Below are 25109 nucleotides of genomic sequence, written 5' to 3' on the forward strand. Positions count from 1 at the left end.
TATTGACTCTTCCTTTTTTGCCTTCTCCCTCTCTGCCTGCAGGAAAGCCACTGGTCCAAAGAAGGCAAAATCGGACGGCCAGTGACGGGACATCCTCAACACGCATCCCCTCCCCCTTCTTCCTGACTCAGACATTTGCTGACCCCCCCCCCCCTCCCCTCACATCCACATCCACACCCCTGCCAACAACCCCGCCCTCGCCCCCAAAGAACTCTGCCCCCGACCCCCCAAACATGACCCTGGTCCCCACTGCTGCCGCCCCCTCTGTGCGGCTGCCTGGGCGCCCCGTGCCCTGAGGAGGAGGAGGAGGAGGAAGCACCGGGACAAGAAGGGGGTGGACCCCAGCCGAAGGTTTATATAGGTGCCATGGACGCCTTATCGCAACTTGTATTTTTATTTTTATTGTTGTATTATTATTATTACTACTAGTAGTTCTACTCCTTGAGCAAGACAAACGAGAAGCACATTTTTTGTTTTCGTTGAGCTTTTTCGTGTTGGAAACCAAAACGGCAGACGTTTTCCTCTGCCGCCGCCTCGGGGGACTCACGTCACGCAATAAGGATTCCTCGTGCTTTCCTTTCTTCTTCATGGCAGCGTTGCGAGCTCCTTTTTTTTTTGTTAATATATTTTTTGTACATTTTTTTTTCTTCTCTGCCTCCCTCTGCCTGCGCCTTCTCCGTGGGGAGGGGGGAGGGGGGGGTGTGCGCGTGCCCCCCCTTTCAATGCAGGGAAAACGGGGAAAAGAAGGAAAAAAAAACTTGAGCTGTGAATTTCGCTTCAGGAGATCGTGTTTTTTTTTTGTCAGTTTTGAGGTGTGTGTGTTTTCTGAGGGGTGTTGGGGGTGCCCCGAAGAAGGAGACGAGAACAGGTGTGCGTGATGGGCCAGGAGTGGGATTTAAACTTTCAAAAATGGAAAAGGCAAAAGTAGGGGGGGGGAAGGATTTTTATTTGGGAGTTTAAAAGCACTTGCTACGAAACAGAAGAGGAGGAACTTGGGAGAATCAGCTGATTTCTGAGAGAGACGCTTTTGGTGGGATGGTGTGGACTGAGCTAATGGTGCTGTCTCCCGGTGTGATGTCATCACTGTGCGCCCGCTTCAGGGGGAGCTGGAAGGACACTGCAGAGGGGAAGGGTCTCCTGAAGCAGAGGGACTTAGATGGGCGTGGCTCTCTTGGTGCCACGTTAAAATCTCGCGATGCCTTCCCGAAAAAAATAAACAAGCTGTACAGCAGACGTTTTCCATTTAGTTTATTTTTGTATTAATTTTTTAATAGCTTCTGCCCTCGTGTGCGTGTGGATGAGGTGTATGCGCTTCCGCACACCTGTATTTTTTAAACCTCATGTTATTATTTTCGGTCCTTAACTGTTGATTCATTTCCCTGTTGTTTCCATGTTTGGGGGATGAGAGAGTGGGGGGGTGGGGACACAGCACAGTACAGGAGCTCTTCTTACAAGACGTCTTTACTAAATGCTGATGCGTTTTTGCTCATTGTTTTTATTGAAAGTAGAAGGTTTTTGGTCGGAAAGCAAATATGATAAATAGCAGAAGAAGAGCAGGACTGAAAAACTTTGGGGATGGGGGGAGCAGAAGATTTGCGCAGCGTGATTTGCTGCTTTTCCTTGAGGACGCTCAGCCTGTTAGCAGCGTGGGACAGGGTAGGACAGCAGCTGACAGGACGTCCGCTCCCTGCCTCTTCCAGTATCGCTCTGCTCGCCGCCTGCCTTCGCAAACATTGTGGAGGGGAAGGTGTTTTTTTTTCTAACCCGTTTTAGAGACGCTGCAAAACAAATCAGTAGGATTTTTTTTTTTCCCTGGATTGGCGGAAGCTGTCGAGAGAGAAAATTGGATGGAAAAACAATAAAACTGTATTTACTTTAGTTTTTTTTTTGGTTCTGTATTTTACAGGAATAAAAGGGGGAAAGGGGTGGGTCTTGTGCATCGTCATGTGACTGAGAATGTTTCGGGGGCACCTTGTGTACGTGTTTCTGACTGGAGGGGAGGGATATGTTTTTTTGGGCGGGGGGTTACAAGGGGCATTGGCCTAGCCAAAGTTCAGGCTCAATTGTACATTAGATCCTTCATATAGCAAGAAGAAGAAAAAGATCTTGGCCTTTTTTATATAAATTACCTGTAACAAAGTTTTTACATGTTGGTCATCTCTTGATTGCCTTTTTGTGTCTTGACATATAAAACAAAAAGAAATATCTACTGTCTTACTTCTTGGAGTGATGTATTTCTTAGCGGACTCTGATGTCTTTTTTTTTTTTTTTTTTTAAGGGCGGGGTCCGGGTGGCGGGACATTTTTAATAGTGGAAATGCTTGATTTGTAAAAGAATACTCCTGCAGCCTGTCATCAAAGATCTATTTTCTTATGTCTGCAATGTGGGATTGATCTTCCAAGGTTAATTCTCAATCCCCTTTCCGCCTGCTGTACTTGTAGTCACCTTTTTTAAAAGGAAGTGTGAGTCTGTGGTTTTCTTCCATTGCGTTTCCCCAGTGTGGAGCTGCCTGTGGTCAGTCAGCTGAACTTGCAGTCCACACAGGGAAATATGAGGACTGAGCACCTGAGCACGCCTACCCCCCCCCCCCCCCCCCCCCAATGTTCATCACGCTACCTGCAGCAGCGCCAGCATCACGCATAAGAGAGCTTATAATCTCCTGGGGGCAACAGAGGGTGCAGTGCTAAGGAAAGAGTCGTTCACGTGTGTCCAAGTGGTACTTGCTCGCCAAGGTCCACTCGGGTAGTTGGGGGAGCATGGTGGCAAAAGGATTGCATTGCTGCTTCGCAGTAGGGAGGCCCTGGTGTCTGGCTGGGTGGAGTTTCTGTGTTCTCCCGGTGTTGGCGTGGGTTTCCTCTGATGGCTCTGGTTTCCTCCTCCAGTCCAAAGACGTACGGGTGGGTTAATTTTCCTTTGGGGGGAAAATTGGCCTTGGTGTGAGTGGTTGCACGTGTTTGTGCTTGTGTCCGTGTGTGCGTGTGCCTAATGATGGACTGGTGTCCCATCCAGGGTGTACCCTGCCTCATGCCCACTGCATGCTGGGACAGGCTCTGGCTCCCCCGTGCCCCTGAATTGGAAGAAGCAGTTGGAAACTGGACAGATGCAGTGGGTAATGGGGGTCACAGTCTGGTCAAGTCCGAGTTACAGGGATCAGGATATCTCTACAGGGGGAGTTACGGGGCAGCACTTTCTACACCAGATGTGTGCATTTACTTCAGTATGCAGTATTTACAAGAGCCAGTCTTTGAAGATCATTTCAAAGATGGAGAAAGCTGGGAAAATTGTGCACCAGGAGCAAAAAAAAATAAAAAATGGATGTCCTGCTTCTTCAGCAACTGGAGTGAAGCAGTATGTTCGACAAATGGCTTTGAACAGTGGATAAGGGGGGGGAAGGGCTCACTTTTTTTAAAACAAAAGTAATGCCCAAGTCTAAATATGACTTTGAATCGCAGGTCTTTGGTATGGGCACAGAAATTTGTGGTAGCAAGGGGCAGTGGTTTTGTTTTTGAAAACTGGTACTTGGCCTTTTAGAAATTCTTGAACTGAAGGAGTCCTGTACTTGCCCAGTGGTTGCCGGTGCTGTGGGCCTCTGCACTGAGAGATTTTTATTCCTGGGATGGTTGTGCCACATGCTTCAAATTCAAGCACAGAAAACTGTACAAGGCGTGGTGGAGGGGCTAGAAATCATATTTGTTTTTAGGAAAAGGTTTATTCTGAACATCAGAAGGGGCCTGTGTGTCTGAGGGAGCTTATAATGGCAAATAATTCCTTACAGGGATATAGTGCTTCTTTAACACTCCACTCCACTCAAAGCACATTACTGGTAATGGGGATCCCCTCCACCACCACCAGTGTGCCCCACCTGGATGATGTGACTACAGCCAGCGTGCACCAGTCCTCTCCCCACACACCAGCTCTCAGTGGGGAGGAGAGCAGAGTGATGAAGCCAGTTCAGAGAGGGGGGGTTATTAGGAGGCCATGACTGGTCAAGGGCAGGTGGACGTTTGGTCAGGACGCTGGGATACTGGCCAGGCTCATACCTGCTGACCTGTGGGTTGCTGGTTGTGAGTTGCAGGGTGATAAAAGCTGCTGGCTATAGCGATGTAGCGATGATTGCTTGTGTCTCCCATAGTGATTAATGGGGGGGAGGGGGGCTCCAATTCAACTGAGTGATGTATGGAAACTGCTTCACCAGCTGGTTTCAGGGGGAACCATAGAGAGGCCAGATTGTTCAAGCCCAGAGTGGCACTTAGCCTGGAGATCTTTCATGATGGAGGCATCAGGTGCTCGGTTTAATCTCTCGGGCAGAAGACAGAACCTCCTGCAGGACGGGGTTCTGTCACACTGGGGCAGTGGCTTGGTCATTCTTATTCAAAGGAAAGAGCAGCCCCCCCTTACTGGTCCACCACCACCATGGACAGCAGCATCCATAATTTTTATCGTTGTCTCCCATCCCTGTAATAGCCAGGCTTGGCTCAGTCTATCTGATGAGATCCGGGTATGAAGGTTACGAAGGTGCTTAGAATTAAGAATTACTTCTAAAGCTTAAAATGTGACTTTTTCAGCCAATCTGCTTTTCGAATGACTTATTAAACTGCTGAACCAGGGCCTCTTCAGGATCCCAGATGAGCATCCCAATTTTGTCATTGACATATCTTTCGAGAGTTGCGAGGTGACGCACTATGATATTTGAATACAATTGACAGAGGTGCTTGATTTCTTCCAAAATACCCTTGAGGTTCATCCTCTGAAGGGATAATATTTTAACTTTACTGATAATAACCCTTATGGAATTGCAGTATTTGCAACAGCAAGTTAGTAAGCAAAGTGGGTCGAGAAAAAAGTTTAATTTGAAAGTTTAGGCTTAAACAGCAGGACTTAGATGACATGTTCAGGTAAATCTAAAGTCTGAATGGAAAAGCCTGCATGCTAGGTATATATCACTATGTTGGAACACATTTAAACATTTCAGCTATCACAATGCAGAAATGAACATATTTCCATCCATTGTAATGAAAACCTATTTTGACATGTGGCAGTGCAGCATGGTCAATTAATATTAACTACCTCCTATGTGACTAATGCATTTTTTATCTCTATTCTCCAGAAAGCCAAACTGGTTAAATCCTAGAGTTATGTGGAGGCACTCGTTAGTCCTACAACTAATTTAGTATATAGAAACCTTGAAATGAATATGGGAAAGGCACCAGAAAATAGAGGAACTTCATAAAAATAAATGGAGAAGTGGAGGAACAGAGAGAAGCTGCTTCCAGGTGAAACGCTTGAGGGCTTCTTTTTTCAAGGATTTAATTAACGTCCATCATTCAGTGGGCAGCAGTTCCACGAGCTTCAGCCCCAGACTGCCGTCCTGCGAGAAAGCTGTAGCACCTCCAGTCCGCCAGGGGGCAGGGTTGTCAGCAGACGCACCGGCCCTCCGGTTTCTCCTCTGGCGTTCTGGAGGCAAGCTGGAAATAGTCCCCAGGGGTCTCAGAGCTGTAGTCCTTGAACTGCAAGAGACAGTAACACGGGTAAGAGTGAATGCACTTTTATGCGGCCAGTTGAAGTTGTATCTGGGGCCAGCACGAGAGACCGTCTTTCACTGGTAATTACTCTGAGAGCCCCGTGGTCTTTTGTGCTCGACTCTCAACTCAAACGCAGCAGTCGTCTCTTTTTACAGCTTCCATCGTCAGCTAACGACACCCGAGCGACATCTGTACCGGGCGTACACCCGCACCCTCGCACTAAAGCACGGTGCCGGCAGCTCCGATACAACTCGTCGGCGCAGGTGTGGCAGGAACTGGTGCGAGCAGGCGTGTGTGATATTCCACCCTGCCGCAAGGAGAGCGCGGCTCTGGAACCAGGCTCAAGAAGAGCCGCCTGATACACCACTTATTTGTCTCAAGAAGAGCCTCCTGTTCTCAGTTTTAGATGCACTCGCTCGTAGTTTCCACTTGCGTCTGCTGGTTCGGGTTTCACTGCTGGTTCTCAAGAAACCCGCAGTTTGACTCTGTTGATGCCTTTGAGCAGTGTGAACACCTGGATCAGGTCTCCTTGTAGTCGATAATAAAGAGGTTCGGTCCCTTCAGCCTGTCGGGACAGATCACTCCCTGAAGCCCTGGATGGTGCCTGGTCGCTCTTCTCCGGACGGATTCTGGGGTGGTCCCAGGAAGGGAGAGGCTCAGACTGGACACGACCCCAGTGAGGATGAAGTGGTTCTGCAGATCACACGTAAAACATAAGCCGGTCTGGGTGGGACTCACATAGTGCAGCGCAGCTCTGACGGCGCTCAGGAACGGCTTGTCCACGTCGATGTCCTCCTTGGCGCTGACTTCAAAGTACTCCGCCCCCAACTCCGCGCACCAGTCCTGCGCGCGCTTTCCCGTCACCTGCGTCCATAAAGACAGAGCGCTGTCGTCATTTCCAACATCACCGACTGTCTGGTACCTTCAACAGCTCCATCACCCATCACCCCCTCCGGCACCCTCATCACCACCAAAACCCCCTCCCAGGCTGCCAACAAACCTTAAATTTGAAGCAAGTTCCAAACACCCGCCACTCTTTGTGTAAGGGTGTGTTTTGTGTAATAACCGAGTGGTAAATTGTGCATTATCTGTACCCCTAAGAAGTATATAGACTTGGATCAACCCTCCACTCAGTTATCTTTGTTCTAGACCGAAGAGACTCAGTTCCTTTAACGTGACCATGCATGAACGTGGACATACGACCAGGAAATAGCCTTGTTAATTTTCTATGAACTCTCTAATGGTGTAATACCGTTTTTGACCACAACCGAACACAATATTCTAAATCTGGTCTCTCTACCTTCTTTGAAAGCAGATGCAGTTTTATTCAGGGTCGCAGCAGGTGTGGGTGTGTGCGCGGGCGCGACGCTGACCTCTCGGTTGTCCAGGTCGGTCTTGTTGCCCACGACGACGAAAGGGAAGCGCTGGGGGTCGGGGGGGTCGGCCTGCACCATGAACTCGCGCCTCCAGGAGTCCAGGGCGGCGAAGGAGGCCGCGGAGGTGACGTCGAACACCAGGAGGCAGCAGTGGGCACCGCGGTACAGGGCGCCCCCTAGGGACTGGAATCGCTCGGTCCCGGCCGTGTCCCAGATCTGGAAACGAACACACGACTGGGGCACGCTGTCACATGGCACCCAATACACGCGGGGCACCACAACCGTGTGGTGTGAGGAATATACATGTGCGTTCTGGATTTTTGTACTTATTCTTTCAACAGCTACCATCAGCACAGTCGAGGAAAGTTGTCCCTGTGCCTCTGTCTTCCTAAGTGCACCAGCTCTTTATTTCAAGTGTCGTGAACATATTGTTTCAAGTTTGCTGAAGCTGACTAAATGCCAACCACACCCACTGAAAACACCCGACCTCCCCGCCACAGGGCCCCGCAGATACTCCTGAATCTGAAGCCGTGGGTTTCCCCACTGTCGCGGGGCACGGCCAGCGTTTCCGAGTTTACAGAAGGAGACTTTGTGCGTTAAGGCCAGGGGGTTGGCTGTGCTCATCAGACACGCACGGTCCGTTAGCGTTCTGCAGAAGGCAGGTTACCACCTGGATGGGACACCAGTCCGTCGCAGGACACAGACGTGCGCATTCACACTCACACCAGGGTCAGTTTTCCCCCGGAAGCCCATTAACTCACCCGTGTGTCTGCGGACTGTGGGGAGAACATACAAGCTCCACACAGACAGCACCCCAAGGCCCCAGCGGTGCTTGGTCCCAGTCTAACCACCATGTCACTGTTGCGCCCCAAAAAAGCTTCACTTAGTCCGTGAAGGCGCCCTTAGGAAGTGAGAGTGCAGCTGGTGTGGGGGTCTCCCGAGACTGGGGTAGGGATCCCCGGAGGGAGAGCAGGGGCCGATCGCCCGAACGCCACGCGTACCTGCAGGCTGACCGGCCTGTCGTCCACCGTGATGTCCTTGGTGAAGAAGTCCGCCCCGATCGTGGCCCGGTACAGGTTGGTGAAGCGCCGGTTCACATACTGGTTCATGAAGGAGGACTTCCCCGCCCTGCACAGAGAAGGAGCCCCCGTCAGCGACGCTCTCGCCATCGCCCCCTGCAGGCGGGCGCCCTCCGCCACGCCCACGGCCCCGCAGGTTGCTTTCCCCCCCAGCTCCTGTGAGCGTTCGTCGTGCGAAAGCACTAAATCCATGATTCCTTTATCGATCCGTCTCTTACCCCCCCGGTAGGTCAGTTCTACAGGATTCTCACCGAGACCCACGTGTGCACCAGAGCTCGTCCTGAAGCAGCACCCCTGAAGTAGTGCTGCACATGGGATTCGAACCCCTGACCACAGACCCCCCCCGCACAGGCCTGGAGTCTCACAACCCCGATCGACAGACCTTTGTAGGGATGCAAGGAGTCACAGTGCAGTCCAGTGAAGGATGCTCTCTCTCACACTGCCCCGAATTACAGCAGTGTTACAGAGTGTTTTATAGTCCGAGTTCGGCTCTGGTCACCCTACGTTCTGACCATGAATGGGTGTTGGAGTGACCATTACCACAGTGCTTCCACTTCTGCCCCAGAGCTATTCCTGATCCTTTCAGCTGTTCCTGAGGGGTCACGTACAGCACCAGGTGTCTGTTTAAAACTCACACAAGCCGGGTCAGGGGTCAGGGGTCAGACTGCTACACCTTCCCCCATGGGACCCGCTCCACCCCCACCGGGGCGACACCCAGAGACGCACCGCTCCCCCGGCTGAGCGAAGGGGGGCTCTGGAGACACCAGACAGTTCTAACCCATGGGAAAACGATCCAGGACGCGCTGATCAATGCTCTTCCTTTTAAGAAGAGAAACACTGATTACGTATCTGGGTCGTCAGATTATCATCTCCTGCAAAGGACAGCACTCCCTGCGGCCCTGGGGCAATGGTTTGGGAATTCTCAACTGGGGGGGGGGGGAGAGAGCCCCCTACTGGTCCACTGACACCATTTCAATAGTTCCTTACACTTACATAGCACTTTTCTGGACACCACTCAAAGCGCTTTACAGGTAATGGGGATCCCCTCCACCACCACCAGTGTGCAGCCCCACCTGGATGATGCTCCAGTCCTCTCCCCACACACCAGCTCTCAGTGGGGAGGAGAGCAGAGTGATGAAGCCAGTTCAGAGAGGGGGGTTATTAGGAGGCCATGATTGGTAAAGGCCAGGGGGAACTTTGGCCAGGGCGCCAGGGTAACACCCCTACTCTTATCGAGAAACATCCTGGGATTTGTAATGATTTTTAATGACCACGGAGACTCAGGACCCTGGTTGTACATTGCATCTCAAGGACAGCACGTTTTTAAGCAGCAACCTGGATTTCCCCCTTCCGGAGTTCTCCTGTTCCCAGGACCAGACCCTATACGCATCAGAAGTGGTCAATAATGATACAATAACGCACTGAACTTGTTTTCAGAGGTTCTGAACTCGTTTAAAATTTCAGATCCGTCGTCATGAGCACTTCTGTAGTTCCACCTGTGTCCGCAAGGCGGCGCTAAAGAGTTACAGATCCGTTGCAAAAGAGTTATTTCTGCGCGCAGGTACGCAAGTCTTAAACTTGAAGCTCAGCGCCTGCCGCTCGGATTGCTGAACTTCAAGCTGAAAAGCGCACTATTATCTTGGTGAACATGGCTTATCACCTACAATACAGCCGTGCTAAAGAAAATGTATTACTTATTTTTTTTTAGACGTAATTAAGCTTAATTTACTTTTCTAACGACCGGTGCCACGGTGTCACTTTCTCAGTGCAACTTCTGTATCGGACAGATCCTTCTCTGCCGCGAGAGGAACAGCTCGGTACGTAAGGCTGTCGAGTTGGAAATGAATTCTGTAACAGGAAAGTTTTGCATTTTTGCCCTAAAACCCCAGAAACGTACAATATAAACTTAATTAAGGGGAGGTGGGGCTGGAATCGACGAGTAAGCACGGGGAAACGAGTTCCGACGTCGTTCATTAAGATCCCAGCTGGAGAGGTAATGGTGAATCAGGCCACACATTCCGTCTCACCTGAGATACAAAACTACACCCAGAAACCACACCGGTAGCCAAGGAGGGAAGCCAAGGCCCTCGCCAGAAAGTGCGCTTAATGACAGCATTAATAGGCATCCCCGGTCTCACGGAGCAGCACCGCGACACAACTCGATAGCCGGTCGGAGCAGCTCTCGGAACAGCTGTGGCAGAAACTCACCCCGAATTCCCGAGCAGGATCACCTTGAGATGCGGCTTCTGCGCGTGAGACATGCCGCGGGTGCCGTCCGTCCGTCCGCGAGAGCGGCCGCGCCCGGCGGCGTCTTATCTCGAGCCGCTGGCGGATGTTGGCGTCAGGCGACCGCGTCCGCTGTCCGTCTGCGGGGCGGAGGAGCGGGACGGGTGTTCTCCCTCCCTCCCGCTTTCGTTTACATAAAATAAAGAGCTCTTATCCCCCCCGAATAAAATACGTTTGTCGCTTGTCAAGTGAACGACGTGATCTTAAGGTTTTACACGGCAGAACGGAGGCGAGCGCGTTTTTAAATGAGCGTCGACGGGCGTGCTAATCAGTGTGCAGAGGCAGACGGGTATTAAGAAGACTAGCAGCAGCCCGATCTCATCGGAGCTCAAGGCCTGGTCGGGGCTGGGATGGAAGACCTCGGAAGAAACACCAGGTGTCTGCTGTAAGTCGTGTTGCTGGTGGACCAGTAGGGGGCGATCTTTCCTACCGGACCCCCAGTCTCCAAGCCGGTGCCCCCAGTGTGGCGACCAGGCACACTTTTGGTGCTGGTGCTGCAGGAGGAGCTGTCCTTGGGACTGGACGAGACGCCACCCTGAGTCCTGACTGCTTGGTCGGGGAGTTGGGGTGTTAACTCTGCTAAAGTACATTCTGGGTTTGCACTCTCTGGCCCCTTAGATCAGTCTCTCTCTCCTCCCCTTGATCTGCAGTGTCTTGAATGACCACTGTGTGTCTCCGAGGTGGGGTCGCTGGTGCAGAATGACCACTGTGTGTCTCCCAGGTGGGGTTACTGGTGCAGAATGACCACTGTGTGTCTCCCAGGTGGGGTTACTGGTGCAGAAAGGCCACTGTGTGTCTCCCAGGTGGGGTCGCTGGTGCAGAATGACCACTGTGTGTCTTCCAGGTGGGGTCGCTGGTGCAGAATGACCACTGTGTGTCTCCCAGGTGGGGCTGCTGGTGCAGAATGGCCGCTGTGTGTCTCCCAGGTGGGGTTACTGCTGCAGAATGACCGCTGTGTGTCTCCCAGTTTGGCGGAATTGCTGCCTCACAGCGCTGGAGGCCCTGGGTTCATGTGGGGAAATTTAATGTTTAACGGCTTTATCTGTGAAGCTGTAGCACAGAGTAAACACCGAGCCCTCAGAGGCAAACAAGCGACACCGAATCCGAGGTTGTCTTCTCGGTTGCTGAGCTCCGGGGTTGTCTCACCCGTTTCCGAACGCGCTGTCGGGGAAAATAAGTTGAAACCCCTGTAAATATATATATATTTTGATACAGCGCTTCACCGCCTGCTTGCTGGCTAAGGGTCTCGATGCGTTGATATTGACACCTTCCTGCTGGCCCCGTGTTGAAGAAAGAGGTTAGAACACGCAGGTATAATGCTGTAGTGACCTGTTTTTGCCAGTGTCAAGTGTATTTCGTGACACAACAGAAATCATATGTTTGTTCATTAGGTGTTTTGGGAGGAGTGAAAAGTGTCTTAAATTTCGTGGGCTTTAGGTAAGAAGTTCGGAAACTGCACCTCGACGCAAACGCAGATAATAGTAATAGTTCTATGATAATGTATGGGAACAAGTAATAGGTTTATTCCATGCTGAAAAAAAGAAGAAAGAGAACACAACGTTTCGGCCGTGGAGCCTTCTTCAGGTATGATAATGTATTATACGAATATTGTAACGAATACTGCGAGCGAAGGGACAGCGGTAAAATCCCGTGTTATTATGTGTCATCAGAATAAAAAGCTACCTGGCTACAGAAGCCAGAGAAATGCGCCCCCTGGCGGCCATGCCGCGCCTTCCCGCTGGCCCGCGGTAACTATGGAAACCTCTCCAAGGCTGCGGAGAGCTACCGCTTGTTTCCAGTCTCAGCTGAACGCCATGGGACAGAAACCGAGTTTCCCCTTACAAAACTGGATCGACACCGCCGTAGCTGATCAAAAGAGGTTCGGCTTATGACCGTTTGTAATAGTTTTCTAAACGCCAGGTGAGGCGCGGCCTTCCAGGCGTCTCCGATCCCCGGTGTTTCCTGCGGTTGTGCCCGATGGATCAGTACAGCATACTGGGCAGGATCGGGGAAGGAGCCCACGGCATCGTTTTTAAAGCCAAGCATATTGAGGTATCATTCATTCGTCTTATTATTTACATTTTGCCATTTAATTTTCTTTTTAAAGGTTTTGGGAGCAAACGGCGTAGGAATGCCATTCGATCAGATAACCGAGAAACATAAAACCATCGAGCGATGCACTGGTTGAGATTGTTTTTATACGTATAAATATCTTCTAAACTATGTTCAAAACCATTAGGTAAGAGTATTACCGTTGAAAGTTTTTTTAAGTCTTCAATGCATTTTAAGTTTGTGTTGTCGTCTTTATTCTTTTATTTAACTCCCTCGATACAACGGTTGTTAATGAGTCATTTTGAATAAAAGTGCCTGCTCTGACGCTAACGCCCTTAGAACTGCCAACAGTTCAGATGCGAGAAGTGCTGAAACCTGTTTCCTCTCCTGAATTCATCTGCGTGTTCTGTGGCCGGGACAGAGAGCCACAGTCCAGACAGTTTTCTGGGTGTCCTTTAAAAAATATCAGTTTCCGCAACCCTGAGCGATTCGTCTGGACCCGTGAAGCAGCTAAGAGGGCACCTGAAGCTGAAATCCCACCAGCCTGTAGCTCTCAGGAGCCCCAGGTGCTCCTCGAAAGCGGTCAGAATGCGCTCTGTGGGCATCATTGAACTGCACACATCTCCTGTTATTTAGGTGGAGTTCCTCCCTTGTTTCACACACTGCTCCCAGGCTGGTGCCTCACACGTCTGGAAGTTCCTGCGGGACACTGGCTTTGCGCGCTGTTAACGGATTCGAATTCCCAGATTCCTAAACCGGGGTCTCAGACTCAGTTCCTGGAGAGTCACAGTGTCTTCTGTTCGGTGCTCCTACCTGAGCAGGCAATCGGATGGTTGACCTAGGTATTTTCTCAGTCATGCAATGGGTATTTCATCTGAAGGTTATAAAGCATTGTAGCTGATTATTCAAAACATTCCCTTCTTGGCCAGCAGCTGTGTCACCCTGCAGCTGACAGCTGGCCGCCCACTGGAGCTCAGCAGGAGTGCGCCTGGCCAGTACCTGGATGGGAGACCTCCTGGGAAAAACTGAGGCTGCTGCTGGAAGAGGTGTTAGTGGGGCCAGCAGGGGGCGCTCACCCTGCAGTCTGTGTGGGTCCTACTGCCCCAGTATAGTGATGGGATACTATACTGTAAAAAAAAAAGTCTGTCCTTCCGATGAGAGATAAAACCGAGGTTCTGACTCTTGACCAGTCATGGCCTCCTAATAACCCCCCTCTCTGAACTGGCTTCATCACTCTGCTCTCCTCCCCACTGAGAGCTGGTGTGTGGGGAGAGGACTGGGGCATCATCCAGGTGGGGCTGCACACTGGTGGTCCAGAAAAGCGCTATATAAGTGTAAAGATTATAATTCTTATTCTTATTCGTATTGTTCATTAATGGTACAATTGCCTGTACACCCTGGATTCCACCCTGGAGTATGATAGAAGTGTAGCAATTAAGCCTTGAATGAATTAGACCAAACATGTAATGGAGAGCTTGGGTTTAACACGAGTCACAAGGTACTGCAGCCTGCAGGAACTGAGTTTGAAAACGCTGTGGTAAGTAACTGAAGAGTCTTTACCGGCAACCTGAGTTCGACAGGACCCGTTTCCGCGATCACGCCGGCCAGTGTCCTGCGTTTTCGGAGCAGAGCTGCGAGCCAGTTTGCAGGACAGACTCCCGATGTGCGGAAGCTGCTGGCGACCGTTCCGAATCCCAGCGGCGCGTGAGCCGAGGAGTCCCAGGACACAGTGCGGGGGGTGGGGGCTCTGTCATCTGCCCTTGGGGCTCACAGAGGGCTCTCTTGTCTCCGGCACAGACGGGAGAGACGGTGGCCCTGAAGAAGGTCGCTCTCCGGAAGCTGGAAGACGGGATCCCCAGCCAGGCGCTCCGCGAAATCAAGGCGCTGCAGGAGATCGAGGACAACCCCTATGTGAGTTGCCTTTTCCCTTTCTTGCATCCCTTTTTCCCCCCGGGATGGATCTCCTGGGATCCACTCGGGAAGAAACCCAGCCGCCGAGGCCGGGAGAACGGCCTGGGAACGTTCCTGCGTTCTCAGGGCTGCCGGCCGAACCTCGTTGACGGGTGTCAACGTGCAGTGCATGCTTGCAGACAGGAAGCTCTGTGTGTGAGTGTGAGTGTGAGTGTGAGTGTGAGTGTGAGTGTGAGTGTGAGTGTGAGTGTGAGTGTGAGTGATTTTGGCAACAGATCACCTGGCAATTAAAGCCATTCTCTTCAGCTTGTACCCTCTCTGCCATAAGGCTTTCGGCCCTCCCTTGCCAGGCGCCCCCCAGCCCTCGTCCTGGGGAGCTGCTGGGCTTCTTCAGCTCCTGCCCGGCTCTTCTCCTCCCTTCAGCCTGATTCAAGGTCAGACCGGGCAGGTGGAGCCTCATGGCTCAAAGATCGTAGGCTCAAGCCTGGGTCCTGTTGCCCGAAAGCTGTGACTGAGACTCTGCCCAAAAAGGGGGCCAGGATTAGTCACCCAGGGCTCAGCAGGCCATCTCCCAGCGCGCCCTGGCTGCCCGCAGGCTTGCAGTGCCATTGGCGAGCGATGCGCCCCCCCCCCGTTGCCCATCTAGAGACAGAGCGGCTCAAAGTGTGGGCGAGCTGGAGGGCCCTGTCTTACTCACGTGTTCGTTTGCCTTTAATAATAAAAATTCTCTGCCTCTTCCACCTGTCTCCCTTTCCCCCTGCACCCCCATCTCCCCCCTTCTCTTTCTCTCTCTCTCTCCCCCCCTCTTCCACCTGTCCCTCCCTGCCTCAGGTGGTGAAGCTGAAGAATGTGTTTCCTCACGGCACCGGCTTCGTGCTGGTGTTCGAGTACATGCTGTCCGACCTGTCGGAGGTCATCCGCAACTCCCAGCGGCCCCTGACGGAGTCGCAGGTCAAGGGTTACATGATGATGCTGCTGAAGGGCGTGGCCTTCTGCCACGAGAACTCCATCATGCACCGCGTGAGTCCCGCTCCGGGGGCTGAGGCCGGGGGTTCGACTGAGGATTAGAATGGCGTTTGGAACAAATACTTCTGGCTTTTGTTTCCCCAGAAAAGAGTCTTGGAAATACGCCTCTCGTATTTCAAGGATCGCCCTGGCCTGTTAGGGGTCATTGGTCCCGGCAGGTGGCCTGGGTTGGGTGTCATGCTGGGGTTAGGACAGAGCAGAGACGTGTCAGTGTGGAAATCATAGCCCTTCCTTTCCCCTGTAGTTACATCCTTGCAGTAACTTCTGATTTTTAGCATTTCAGCCGCATTGTAATGAGCGAAACCACGGTCCCGTTTCGGGGCTCTCCCCCGTACCCCCTCTTTCCTCCCTCTTCTGGTGCTGGTTCTCCCCTTGCAGGACCTGAAGCCGGCCAACCTGCTCATCAGCTCCACGGGGCACCTGAAGATCGCCGACTTCGGGCTGGCCCGGCTCTTCTCCAGCGAGGGCGACCGGCTGTACAGTCACCAGGTGGCCACCAGGTGGGGCCAAACACATCCGACTCCCAGAGCAATGCTGCCGCAGGCTCTTGCATAGCAATCGTCGCCAAGGCCGTGGTATTCAAGTCTGTCACTATGTTGCATGTTGGGAGGTTGCTATAAGAAATATTCACAGGTGCTGTTCTTGAAAAATGAGATTCCTTGCATTTATATAGTACTTTAAACGATGGGACAGTGGTTAGCGTTGCCGCGTGGCAGCGCTGGGCCTTCTCCTCTTCCTCCAGCGGGGCCTCAGGGTTAAATAGGATCCTGCCATTTAAAGCGCCGGTGTCTGCAGGGACCTGCCCACAGCCCCTGGCCCAGAGGAACCGAAGCCGCTCTGTCCCGAGGGTCACAGCATCACGGGGGAGGGGGAGCTCTTCCTGCTCTTGTGCTTTTGTTTTATTAAAGCTTGAGACGGACGTGTTTTTAAGTGAGCATTGCTGCCACGCAGTGCTGGGGCCCCCAGGTTCTGGTGCTGTCTGTGTGGAGTCTGCATGTTCTCCCCGGATTTGTGTGGGTTTCCTCCAGGTGCTCCGGTTTCCTCCCCCAGTCCAAAAGCTTACTCTTGGGTTAACTGGCTTCTGGGAAAACAGGCCGTGGTGTGGCTGTTTTTCCTCTGTGTCTGCGTGTGAATCTGTGTGTGAGATCGACTGACATCCCACCCAGGGTGTACCCTGCCTTGTGCCCATTGCTTGCCAGGAAAGCCTCCGGGTCCCCCTCTCAATCTGTTGTTTCCGTCTCGTCCTTCCAAAATGTATTAATTGCATAATTCAGTTCAGTAAGGCCTGGACAGAGGCAGGCTAAAGGTCAGGCTTAGAGGTGAAGCGAGCACCCCAGGCCCCAAGCACCCATGAAGAGCAGGTGCACTTAACACTGTATACAGGAGGCACCTCCCTACACAGAGAGTTGCCCCACTGCCAGCGGGGAGAAGCAGAGACAGAGGTGCACTTCCTACTGCACTGTGAGAAATATGCTGGGATTAGACAAACATTCTTCCCCAAATTTACAAACCTAATCCCAGAACTCCCACACCTGCCGGAATCACAACAGGTCCCAATTCTACTGGGAGAGGGAGGAGGGAGGAGGGAGCTCAGTTGAACTGGCAGCCTGGTATGTGACTGCCTGTCCCAGCCTGAGGAACAGTGTGCCTGTCTCCCAGTAATGCTCCATCTGTTTGAATGTAAATGTGTTATGATGTGTCTTGTGTTGTAAATGTCTGTAGATTTGATGTTAATTGTATTTGTATTGCTTTGGCAGCACCGATAGCTGGAGCAAGGGGCACAGGTGTGCTGAGCAGGCTCCTTGCATTTGTAAAGTTTCTCAGGCTCCTTTTTTTCCTTGTCGAAAGAGAAGTACTCAAGATACAGAGCATACCTTTCTTCATCTGCGTTTCACTATTACAGGTGGTACCGAGCGCCAGAACTTCTGTACGGGGCCCGTAAATATGACGAAGGAGTAGATCTCTGGTGCGTATGAGACCCTCTGTTGTGCTCCAGGTTGTAGTTGTGTCCCTGAGTGGTCAGGTGATCTGCCGATCACTGCAGTAGCGTGTGTTAGTAGCCCTGCTCTGATCCCGACTTCAAACTGTTCTCACCCCTGCACTCTGGCAAGCGGTACTGCAGTATTACAGTACGGACAATGTGTTCTCCACAACAACGTGTTGTTCTTTCTGTTATTTCTGTTTATTAGGTCTGTAATGTTCCGTCTACAGTGTGTGGTGTTGTCTGATGTACTATGTGTCCTGAGAGATCAATGTGAATAAGAATTCCAATGTGCACATACATATGGCAGTAAGATCCTCTACCTCGACCCTGCAGGGGCTGCGTGCTGTAGCCGTGTCTAGGCCCTGTCTAGAGGGGCAGCACACAATTGCATGAGGGCTGCCGGTCAGTTTCCAGATGAACAAATGGGGATTCCCTGTCAAGGATTGTTAAAAAGTTGACCATTGGAAACTTTGTTCGTTTTGCAAACGCATCGCAAGGTCGCCTCCTGGAGGCCTGAGGCAGAGTTCGTGATTGTGCATGTATGCGGTTTGTAACCGTGCAGCTCGTCAGGTCAGCTCAAGTCTCAGACAGCCTAAGACCTCTGAATCAGAACTAGCCTGGACGCTGTGAGCTGTGTCTGCTTGTGTGCAACATCCCTGCCTCTCTCCCTCTCTGTTGTGTGTGGCAGGGCGGTGGGGTGTATATTTGGGGAGCTGCTCAATAACTCCCCTCTGTTTCCTGGGGAGAACGACATCGAGCAGCTGTGCTGCGTGCTGCGGGTCCTGGGCACCCCCAACGAGAAAGTGTGGCCGGTAAGACGCACGCTCACACACGCAATGCACGCTCACACACGCAACGCATGCTCACACAGGCTCACACACACGCAACACATGCTCACACACGCAACACACGCTCACACAGGCTCACACACACGCAACACATGCTCAAACATCCAACACGCTCACACAGGCTCTTGCACATGACACATATGCTCACACACACAACACACGCTCACACAGTCTCTCACAAGCAACAAATGCTCACACACGCAACACACGCTCAAACATGCAACACGCTCACACAGGCTCTCGCACACGCAACATGGGCTCACACACGCCAGACATGCTCAAACATACACTGGAACGTGCAGGTAGGTAGATACTCTCTCACATACAGGAATGGTCATACATTAGTGGCATCATATAGGGCACAGCCTTCAGGATAAAGGACTTTCCAGATTTCCATCCTTGTAAACGCACTGCAGACTACTGGATACCGTTTCAGCAGAGGAGTAACTGTTACCTGCTGCATACAAGGTGAGATCTTGTCTTTTCTTTCGTCTCCTGTCGATCACTTTACTTTCACTACCAGGTGTGATCCATAGGAAAAGCGAGGTGTGATCTTGTGAAGTGTAGAACCCTGGCACATGTGCACTTCGAGCAGGTGTGCTGTTGATCAGCTCTGAAAGGAACGTGCTGGCTTTGCTAAAATCTCCAGGCCTCCCTCTCCAGTTTGCTGCCTCTCGTCGGCGTCATTTCCTTCTCTCTCTGTTACAGCCTCCCCTTCTCCGTTCCAAGCTCTCAATCTCTCTCTCAATGTGCTTCTGTCCTCCCCCACCTCCTGTCTTTCTCCAGGAGATCACGGAGCTGCCGGATTACAACAAGATCACCTTCAAGGAGAATCCGCCGATCCCTCTGGAGCAGATTGTTCCGGACGCCTCTGACCAGGCTGTGGACCTGCTGAAGCGGTTCCTGGTGTACCCATCCAAACAGAGGATAACCGCCAGCCAGGTGAGAGAGAGAGACTGTGTCCCACACCACTGTCCAGCAGCGCAGAGGACAGGTCAGACAGGTGAGAGAGAGACTGTGTCCCACACCACTGTCCAGCAGCACAGAGGACAGGTCAGACAGGTGAGAGAGAGACTGTGAGGACACTGTCCAGCAGCGCAGAGGACAGGTCAGACAGGTGAGAGAGAGACTGTGAAGACACTGTCCAGCAGCGCAGAGGACAGGTCAGACAGGTGAGAGAGACTGTGAGGACACTGTCCAGCAGCACAGAGGACAGGTCAGACAGGTGAGAGAGACTGTGTCCCACACCACTGTCCAGCAGCGCAGAGGACAGGTCAGACAGGTGAGAGAGAGACTGTGAGGACACTGTCCAGCAGCACAGAGGACAGGTCAGACAGGCGAGAGAGAGACTGCGAGGACACTGTCCAGCAGCACAGAGGACAGGTCAGAGAGACTGCTGTGAGGCTGTGGGCTGTGAGCGGGGCTCTGAGACCGAGAGTGAGGGCTGCACTCCCCGTGACCCTGTGTCACATGAGCGGGGCGGCGCCTTGCAGTCCATCGCTCACCCTGTTCGTATCCCCCCCCCCCCAGGCTCTGCTACACCCCTACTTCTTCACGGCGCCCCTCCCAGCCCACCACTCGGAGCTGCCCATCCCCCAGCGGGGGGGCAAGCGGACCCGGCAGCGCCTGCCGCACCCCTGCGAGTTCTCGGTGGACAGGCCCCTGGAGGAGAGCCTGGTGGACCCGCGCCTGGTCTCCGGACAGGCCTGGGGGTGTTTCTGAGCCGGTCGCCCCCCGCCCCTCCCAGCACAGGGCGGCAGGGGCTCCCCTCTTTCTGAGCGAACCAGAATCCACTGCGTCTCCCCCTCCGAGCGGGGCCGCTGGACAGTCTGATCTCCTAAAATACAGACAGCCCTACCCTTGCACCAGCATAGAGGCGATGGAGACTGCTGAGGATCTTGCACGTCATTTGAAGACAAATTAATAATGCAGAACACAGACTGACAAACAGATGTTATTTTTAAGATTGGGTTTGAATTCAAATCGATTTCCTACGGAAATGAAAAATGACTGGAAAGGCTGTCTCCCCAGTTATCTGGGTGTAGTTGCATGGGCCCACCACAAGAGGGCTCTCTTATATTAACATTGAACGTGTAAAACCGGCTTTTTGTTGGGGTTTTTTTGCTGTTTATTTCCTGGTTGTGACATGTTGGGACACCCCAGAGAAACTCTTAGAGAACATTTATGGTATATTAAGGCATTGTGTCCTCCCACAGGCCAAAGGCATGCAGGGAGGTTAACTGGCTTGTGGGAAAATGGGCCCTGGTGCTTGTGTGTGTGTGTGTGAGCTGCGCTGGGCTGGACTGGAAGAAGTGGTTAGAAAATGGATAAGACGTTATGACTGATTATCACCAAGCAGGGTATCTGAACAAGACAGGTAGATAATTGAAGCCCCTGGGCAGACCTTTCTGAAAGGTAACCCCACCTCTTACTAGCACATCTGTCCAAGTTATTGCATGAGTTTGCTCTGAGAGTGCAGAGCTGTGATCTAGCCGGGAATCTTGTGTCACAGATACAGTGGGAACAGACAATAAACAGGACCCTGGGCTTTTCCGGGGTGAGCAAAAACTAAATGCAAGAGTCCGATCCTTTTTTTCCCCTTCGTCATTGTCATGTCACCTTCCCATAATATTCTTCCCTCTTGCACAGACAACTGTTTGGCCTGTCTAGCCTAATCGCGTGCCTAATGTTTTCCCAGGATAAAAAGAAGCTCTGAGATCTTTCTGTTTCCTAACTTGGTACTGTGAATTCTTGTTTTTGCCAGCTGGTTTTCTTGCACTTGGAGGATGAAATTTTTGCACTCTGCCGCCTCACTGCGTAGCCACAAGAGCCACGGCTCTTTGTAGTTATTTTTTCATCCCTGAGCCAGTGATTGTTTGCAACGACTGACCCTTGCCGCGTCTGAGTCCGTTTTCAGAGTCTGGAGCTCAAAGGGGTTCAGCACGGCGCTCAGGGTCCCACGCGATGAGCCTGTGGCAGAGCCTAGAATCTCCTGGCATCAGGGCGCTGTACCCTTTCCATCGGTCTTGCCACCTTCCTCCCCCATGAGCTCTGCCCAGCAGCGGTTGAGGAAGCGTCCTGGACCAGGAGAAGGAGCTCGGCCCAGGCGCTGGCAGCCTGCATCCGGGCAGAGCCTGGCTTTACGGGAGTCACTGCGCGGTGACTTGGAAACCGAGCTTCGGGGAACAATCAGCTTCAGTATTCCAAGATCTGACATTACAGAGTGAGCAGGCAGAGAGAGGTGAGTTCCTGGAAAGCAGACATTGGGGCATGGACATCTTGGGTCGACGCTAGGTTAGGAGCTGTTGTCCTTCTGAGAGCTGGCATGGCATGACATTTCTGAGCCCTCCAGCCCGAAGTATCTTGACTGAAAAAGCTGTGTTGCATTTATTTTTAATCTAAGATATGTCTGTGTACCTGCATTGGCTGTGTTGCTGTGGTATTGAGGTTATAGAGAGATCCTCTTATTTAGAGCTTGTGAAACCTAGTTCTTCCTCTGTAGAAATCGCCCCTTCTGTCTCGGCGCAGCCTGAGGGACAGAGGAACGCTCCTTGCTCAAACATTAAGGCCATGAGGAGAGTACAAAGTGTATAATCAAGGTACATTCAATAGGCAAATGCTAGAGATTATTTTTTAATAAATCTCCATACTCTTGTCTTAGCCAGCAATCAATGGTATATTTCCTATAGGGCTCCAGATTGAGGGACACTTTGAAAGAAATACTTCCACAAGGCATCCTCTGTGTTTCCTATATCTGTAGCTGAGCTGGGAAATGGAGGGGTGCAGCAGGGACATGCACTGAGCTGTTGCCCAGTTCACACATGCAGACATCCAGTGCACTCAAGCCCCAGACAAGCACACGTGTGACAAAACACGCATACACACGCCCGTGCCCGAGGGCGCTACGACACGAGTCCGGCACGGAGCGGGATTGTCTGGGAGTGGGGAAGGATGTCGTGAGTTCCATTGCAGGTCGGATCCAGACCCGGTACTGATTGATCGGCACTCGTGGATGTCGGCAGCATGGAGAAAGCCGCCTTCCTCCCGAGAACCCTGGGTAAATTATAATCTGAGAGGGAAGGAATTCTGCATCCCCATCCCCAAGTTTTCAGCGTCTCTGCTTGTTGGTCCTAATCAGACAGGGAAACCTTTTCTTTTTAAGTGAAATCTGAATTTGTCTTTCCACTCCATAGCTGGAATAACCCAAGAGCTCGTGATTACATGACTAAAGGTCTTTGTACCTGTGCTTCCACACTGAAACCTTTTAAAATCTGTAAGCAGGTAATGACTCCATGCACACATGCAGCATCGACATGCACACTGCCTGCTGTCGCAGCGAGCACACACACACACACACACGTTCTGCGTCTTTATTTATCGGCATGTGTGCGGGAGCATGCGGGCAGCCTCCTGGGCCAAGCGCAGTGCGGGCTGGGCCTCCTCTTCCTCCAGCGGGCCTCAGGGTTAAATAGGATCCTGCCATTTAAAGCGCCGGTGTCTGCAGGGACCTGCCCACAGCTCCTGGCCCAGAGGAACCGAAGCCGCTCTGTCCCGAGGGTCTCAGCATCACGGGGGAGGGGGAGCTCTTCCTGCTCTTGTGCTTTTGTTTCTCTGCAGTTTGAGATGATTTTAAGGACAGTAAACACTCCGGGCGGCACAGAGGTCAGCCTGCTGCCGCGCAGTGCTGGGGCCCTGGGTTCAGTTTCAGCCCCGGGGCACTGTCTGTGTGGAGCTTGCATGTTCTCCACACGTTCACATGGCTTTCGTCCCACAGTCCAAAGACACGCTGGTGGGTTAACTGGCTCCTGGGGACACTGGCCCTGGTGTGAGTGCACGTTTGTGGTCGTCTGCCCCACGGTGGCCAGATATCCTGTGCGGGGTGAACCGTGTCTTGTGGCCGTTGCTTGCTGGGATAGGCACTGAGAGCTGGTGTGGGGGGAGCGTACTGGCGCATCATCCAGGTGGGGCTGCACACTGGTGGGGGTGGAGGGGATCCCCATTACCTGTGAAGCACTTTGAGTGGAGTGTCCAGAAAAAAGCTATATAAGGATATTATTATTATTATTATTATTATTATTATTATTAGAACATGAGGTCCCCCCTGTACCCCAGAGCTGGGTATTTCCAGTCTGCAGAGCCCGTGTTTCGCCAGGGCAGCAGTGGGGTGAGAGGGCTGGATCTGCCCGCGTCCTTGTTTTCTGCCAGCCGGTCAGCGCTGACGTCTGGCCGGGGGGGGGAGGTGTATTACAGCTGAGCTGTCCCGCGGAGAGAGAGAGAGAAGATCAGCGCCCTGTGGTCACTCCAGGCCTGGGCAGGCGCGGTTGAGTGGGCCAGCGGGCAGGACGCGAGCTGCCGGTCCACTCTGGTGGCAATAAAAAGGTCTTTCCAGGTTTGGATATTAAGTCAATCACAGCCCGTCTTGGGTCAGAACACAGACAAGAGCTGCTTGGGGCTGCTGTAAATAAGGGGGTGCTGGGTGGAAGCAGGGACTTGAAAAGGGGTCCATCAGTCGGAAGTCTTGGGAACCCCCCCCCCCCAGTCCCGGAAAGAAGACCGAGGCTGAAACTCAGACACACGGAGAGGAGTCGGCCACTAGTTTAGGTGCTTGAGCCTGGGGGAAAGCACAGCCCCTGCTCGTCGTTTAGTGCGTCCAGATGGAATGTTCTTCCCTGGCCTTGCAGCGTGAGGCAGCGCCAGCGGGAAGCTCTTCCTGCCTGCCTGCTGAGCTGCCGACCTTGTGCGTTTCTTCCTCCTGGAGCGCTGAAGGAGGACGTGGGCAGAGACCTGAGGAGGAGGAGGGTGGGGGAGTGAGAATGGGCAGCGGGCAGCGCTGGTCCCGGGTGTACTGGTGTCTCAGTATTGCTCAGCAGCTGGTGTGCGACGCGGAGATAAGGCATCCCTGTTTCACGGAAATTCACAGACGCCACCTTCTAGGGAAGCAGAGGCCCAGAGCTCTGCGCGAATCACACCCCTCTCTGGCTCGCTGGCTCTCTCTCTGCCTGTGGAAAGGAAGCCGAGCATCAGGCCTGTTTCTTCAGCTTCTCTTTTCTCTCAGAGACACGTCAGACAGCTCTGACCGAACCAGAGAGTCTGGAACCACGTAAAAACCAAAGGGGCAGCCCTCGGGGGGAAGCAGTCTGCGCGGTCAGCTGAGTGGCAGGACCAGGGCTGTCGCGCTCTGCGGTGCAGCGGGCAGGCGCGCAGTGTGGTCAGCGTCCTGGCTGGCCCGCGCAGGCTGAACGGGTCTGGGGTGCGTCCAGTTGTCCCAGTCCGTCCCACGTGGCCGTGCTTCGGCTACATTCGGGCCTGGGGCTCTCAGGCCAATCCCAGCACACCCTGCAAAGTCAGAGGTGTTACAACCCCCGTGTCTGTGGTTTGGCTTTTTTGTACTTTTGTGAAAGAGCTTCAGGGTTCGGGGGCGCAGCGCCCGGCTGCAGGAGCAGGTTACTCACTGGGAGCCCTGTCTTCCCAGTAAGGGTTACCCCGATAGTGGGTGATCGCTCCCCACGTGGAGACGCTGGAGCCGTGTGGCCAGACACTGAGCCGTTAATGGGCCTGTCAGTCAGCTGGTCTCCGTGAAGCGAGATGGGCGAAACTTTGCTCTCAAACTGTGTTTAACTACATACGTGTGTGTGTGTGAGAGTTTCTTGCTAGAACTGCAGCTTTTGCATTGTAAATGACCCCTGTAGAAAACAGGGAGCACATTTTGCTATCGAGTTTGAAGCTTTGAAATCAGTCGTCCTATCAGAGTTCGCGATCAGCAGGAACATGGCCCGCGCGGGCCAGGGGATTTGCCTAGGAATGAAAGTGAGCATTCTGAGAAACGGCTGCACAGGGGAGCTCGATCCTGAAGAAACGGCACAGCTGTGTGAGTTCCACCCATGGGTTGTCGTTGTCCTCGCCCTCGTGGTGTCCCGCAAGCTGCCTGCCAGCCTGTTGTAGACGCAGACTGCGAGCTCACTCCCGGACCCCTGCTGGCGGTCGTGGCCGCCCCTCGCAGTGGTGTCCGTGTCTTCCCGTGTCCG

General features: G+C 52.7%; 3 protein-coding genes across 9 annotated transcripts in view; 2 read left to right on the top strand and 1 right to left on the bottom strand.

The window, feature by feature from the left end:
- LOC148674107 (host cell factor 1-like) overlaps positions 1–2217 on the top strand; it is a 41244-nt gene extending 39027 nt beyond the window's left edge. For both annotated transcript variants that reach the window (XM_088623880.1, XM_088623879.1), the window contains exon 28: positions 43–2217. In XM_088623880.1, coding sequence (XP_088480006.1) covers positions 43–85 — 43 coding nt within the window. In that variant the 3' untranslated portion in view covers positions 86–2217. The remainder of the gene's footprint in view (positions 1–42) is intronic.
- A 2611-nt stretch (positions 2218–4828) lies between these two features.
- LOC148674109 (ras-related protein rab7) lies at positions 4829–10621 on the bottom strand. Of its 3 annotated transcripts, none has more exons than XR_015934544.1 (5): positions 10186–10621; positions 7900–8026; positions 6823–7132; positions 6261–6386; positions 4829–5507 (listed from the first exon to the last, which is right to left on the bottom strand). XR_015934544.1 is itself a non-coding variant. In XM_088623932.1 (5 exons), the coding sequence occupies exons 1-5, from the start codon at positions 10236–10238 to the stop codon at positions 5415–5417; spliced, it is 636 nt and encodes a 211-aa protein (XP_088480058.1). In that variant the 5' UTR covers positions 10239–10574; the 3' UTR covers positions 4829–5414. The 3 variants fall into 3 exon arrangements, 2 of the variants coding, with proteins under 2 accessions (XP_088480058.1, XP_088480059.1); XM_088623932.1 differs by having other exon boundaries at positions 6896–7132; positions 10186–10574; XM_088623933.1 differs by having other exon boundaries at positions 6896–7114; positions 10186–10497.
- Positions 10622–11392: 771 nt separating this feature from the next.
- cdk20 (cyclin dependent kinase 20) lies at positions 11393–20657 on the top strand. 4 transcript variants are annotated; one of them, XM_088623920.1, is made up of 9 exons: positions 11393–11574; positions 12184–12315; positions 14113–14226; positions 15058–15246; positions 15631–15752; positions 17156–17218; positions 17925–18048; positions 18871–19026; positions 19615–20657. In XM_088623920.1, the coding sequence occupies exons 2-9, from the start codon at positions 12241–12243 to the stop codon at positions 19804–19806; spliced, it is 1035 nt and encodes a 344-aa protein (XP_088480046.1). In that variant the 5' UTR covers positions 11393–11574; positions 12184–12240; the 3' UTR covers positions 19807–20657. The 4 variants fall into 4 exon arrangements, 3 of the variants coding, with proteins under 3 accessions (XP_088480046.1, XP_088480047.1, XP_088480045.1); XM_088623921.1 differs by having other exon boundaries at positions 11393–11560; XR_015934503.1 differs by lacking the exon at positions 11393–11574 and having other exon boundaries at positions 11969–12315; positions 19615–20444; positions 20603–20657.
- The last annotated feature ends 4452 nt before the right edge of the window (positions 20658–25109 follow it).

Source organism: Lepisosteus platostomus, chromosome 3, assembly GCF_059453375.1.
Source record: "Lepisosteus platostomus isolate fLepPlt1 chromosome 3, fLepPlt1.hap1, whole genome shotgun sequence".
NCBI classification, from domain to species: domain Eukaryota; kingdom Metazoa; phylum Chordata; class Actinopteri; order Semionotiformes; family Lepisosteidae; genus Lepisosteus; species Lepisosteus platostomus.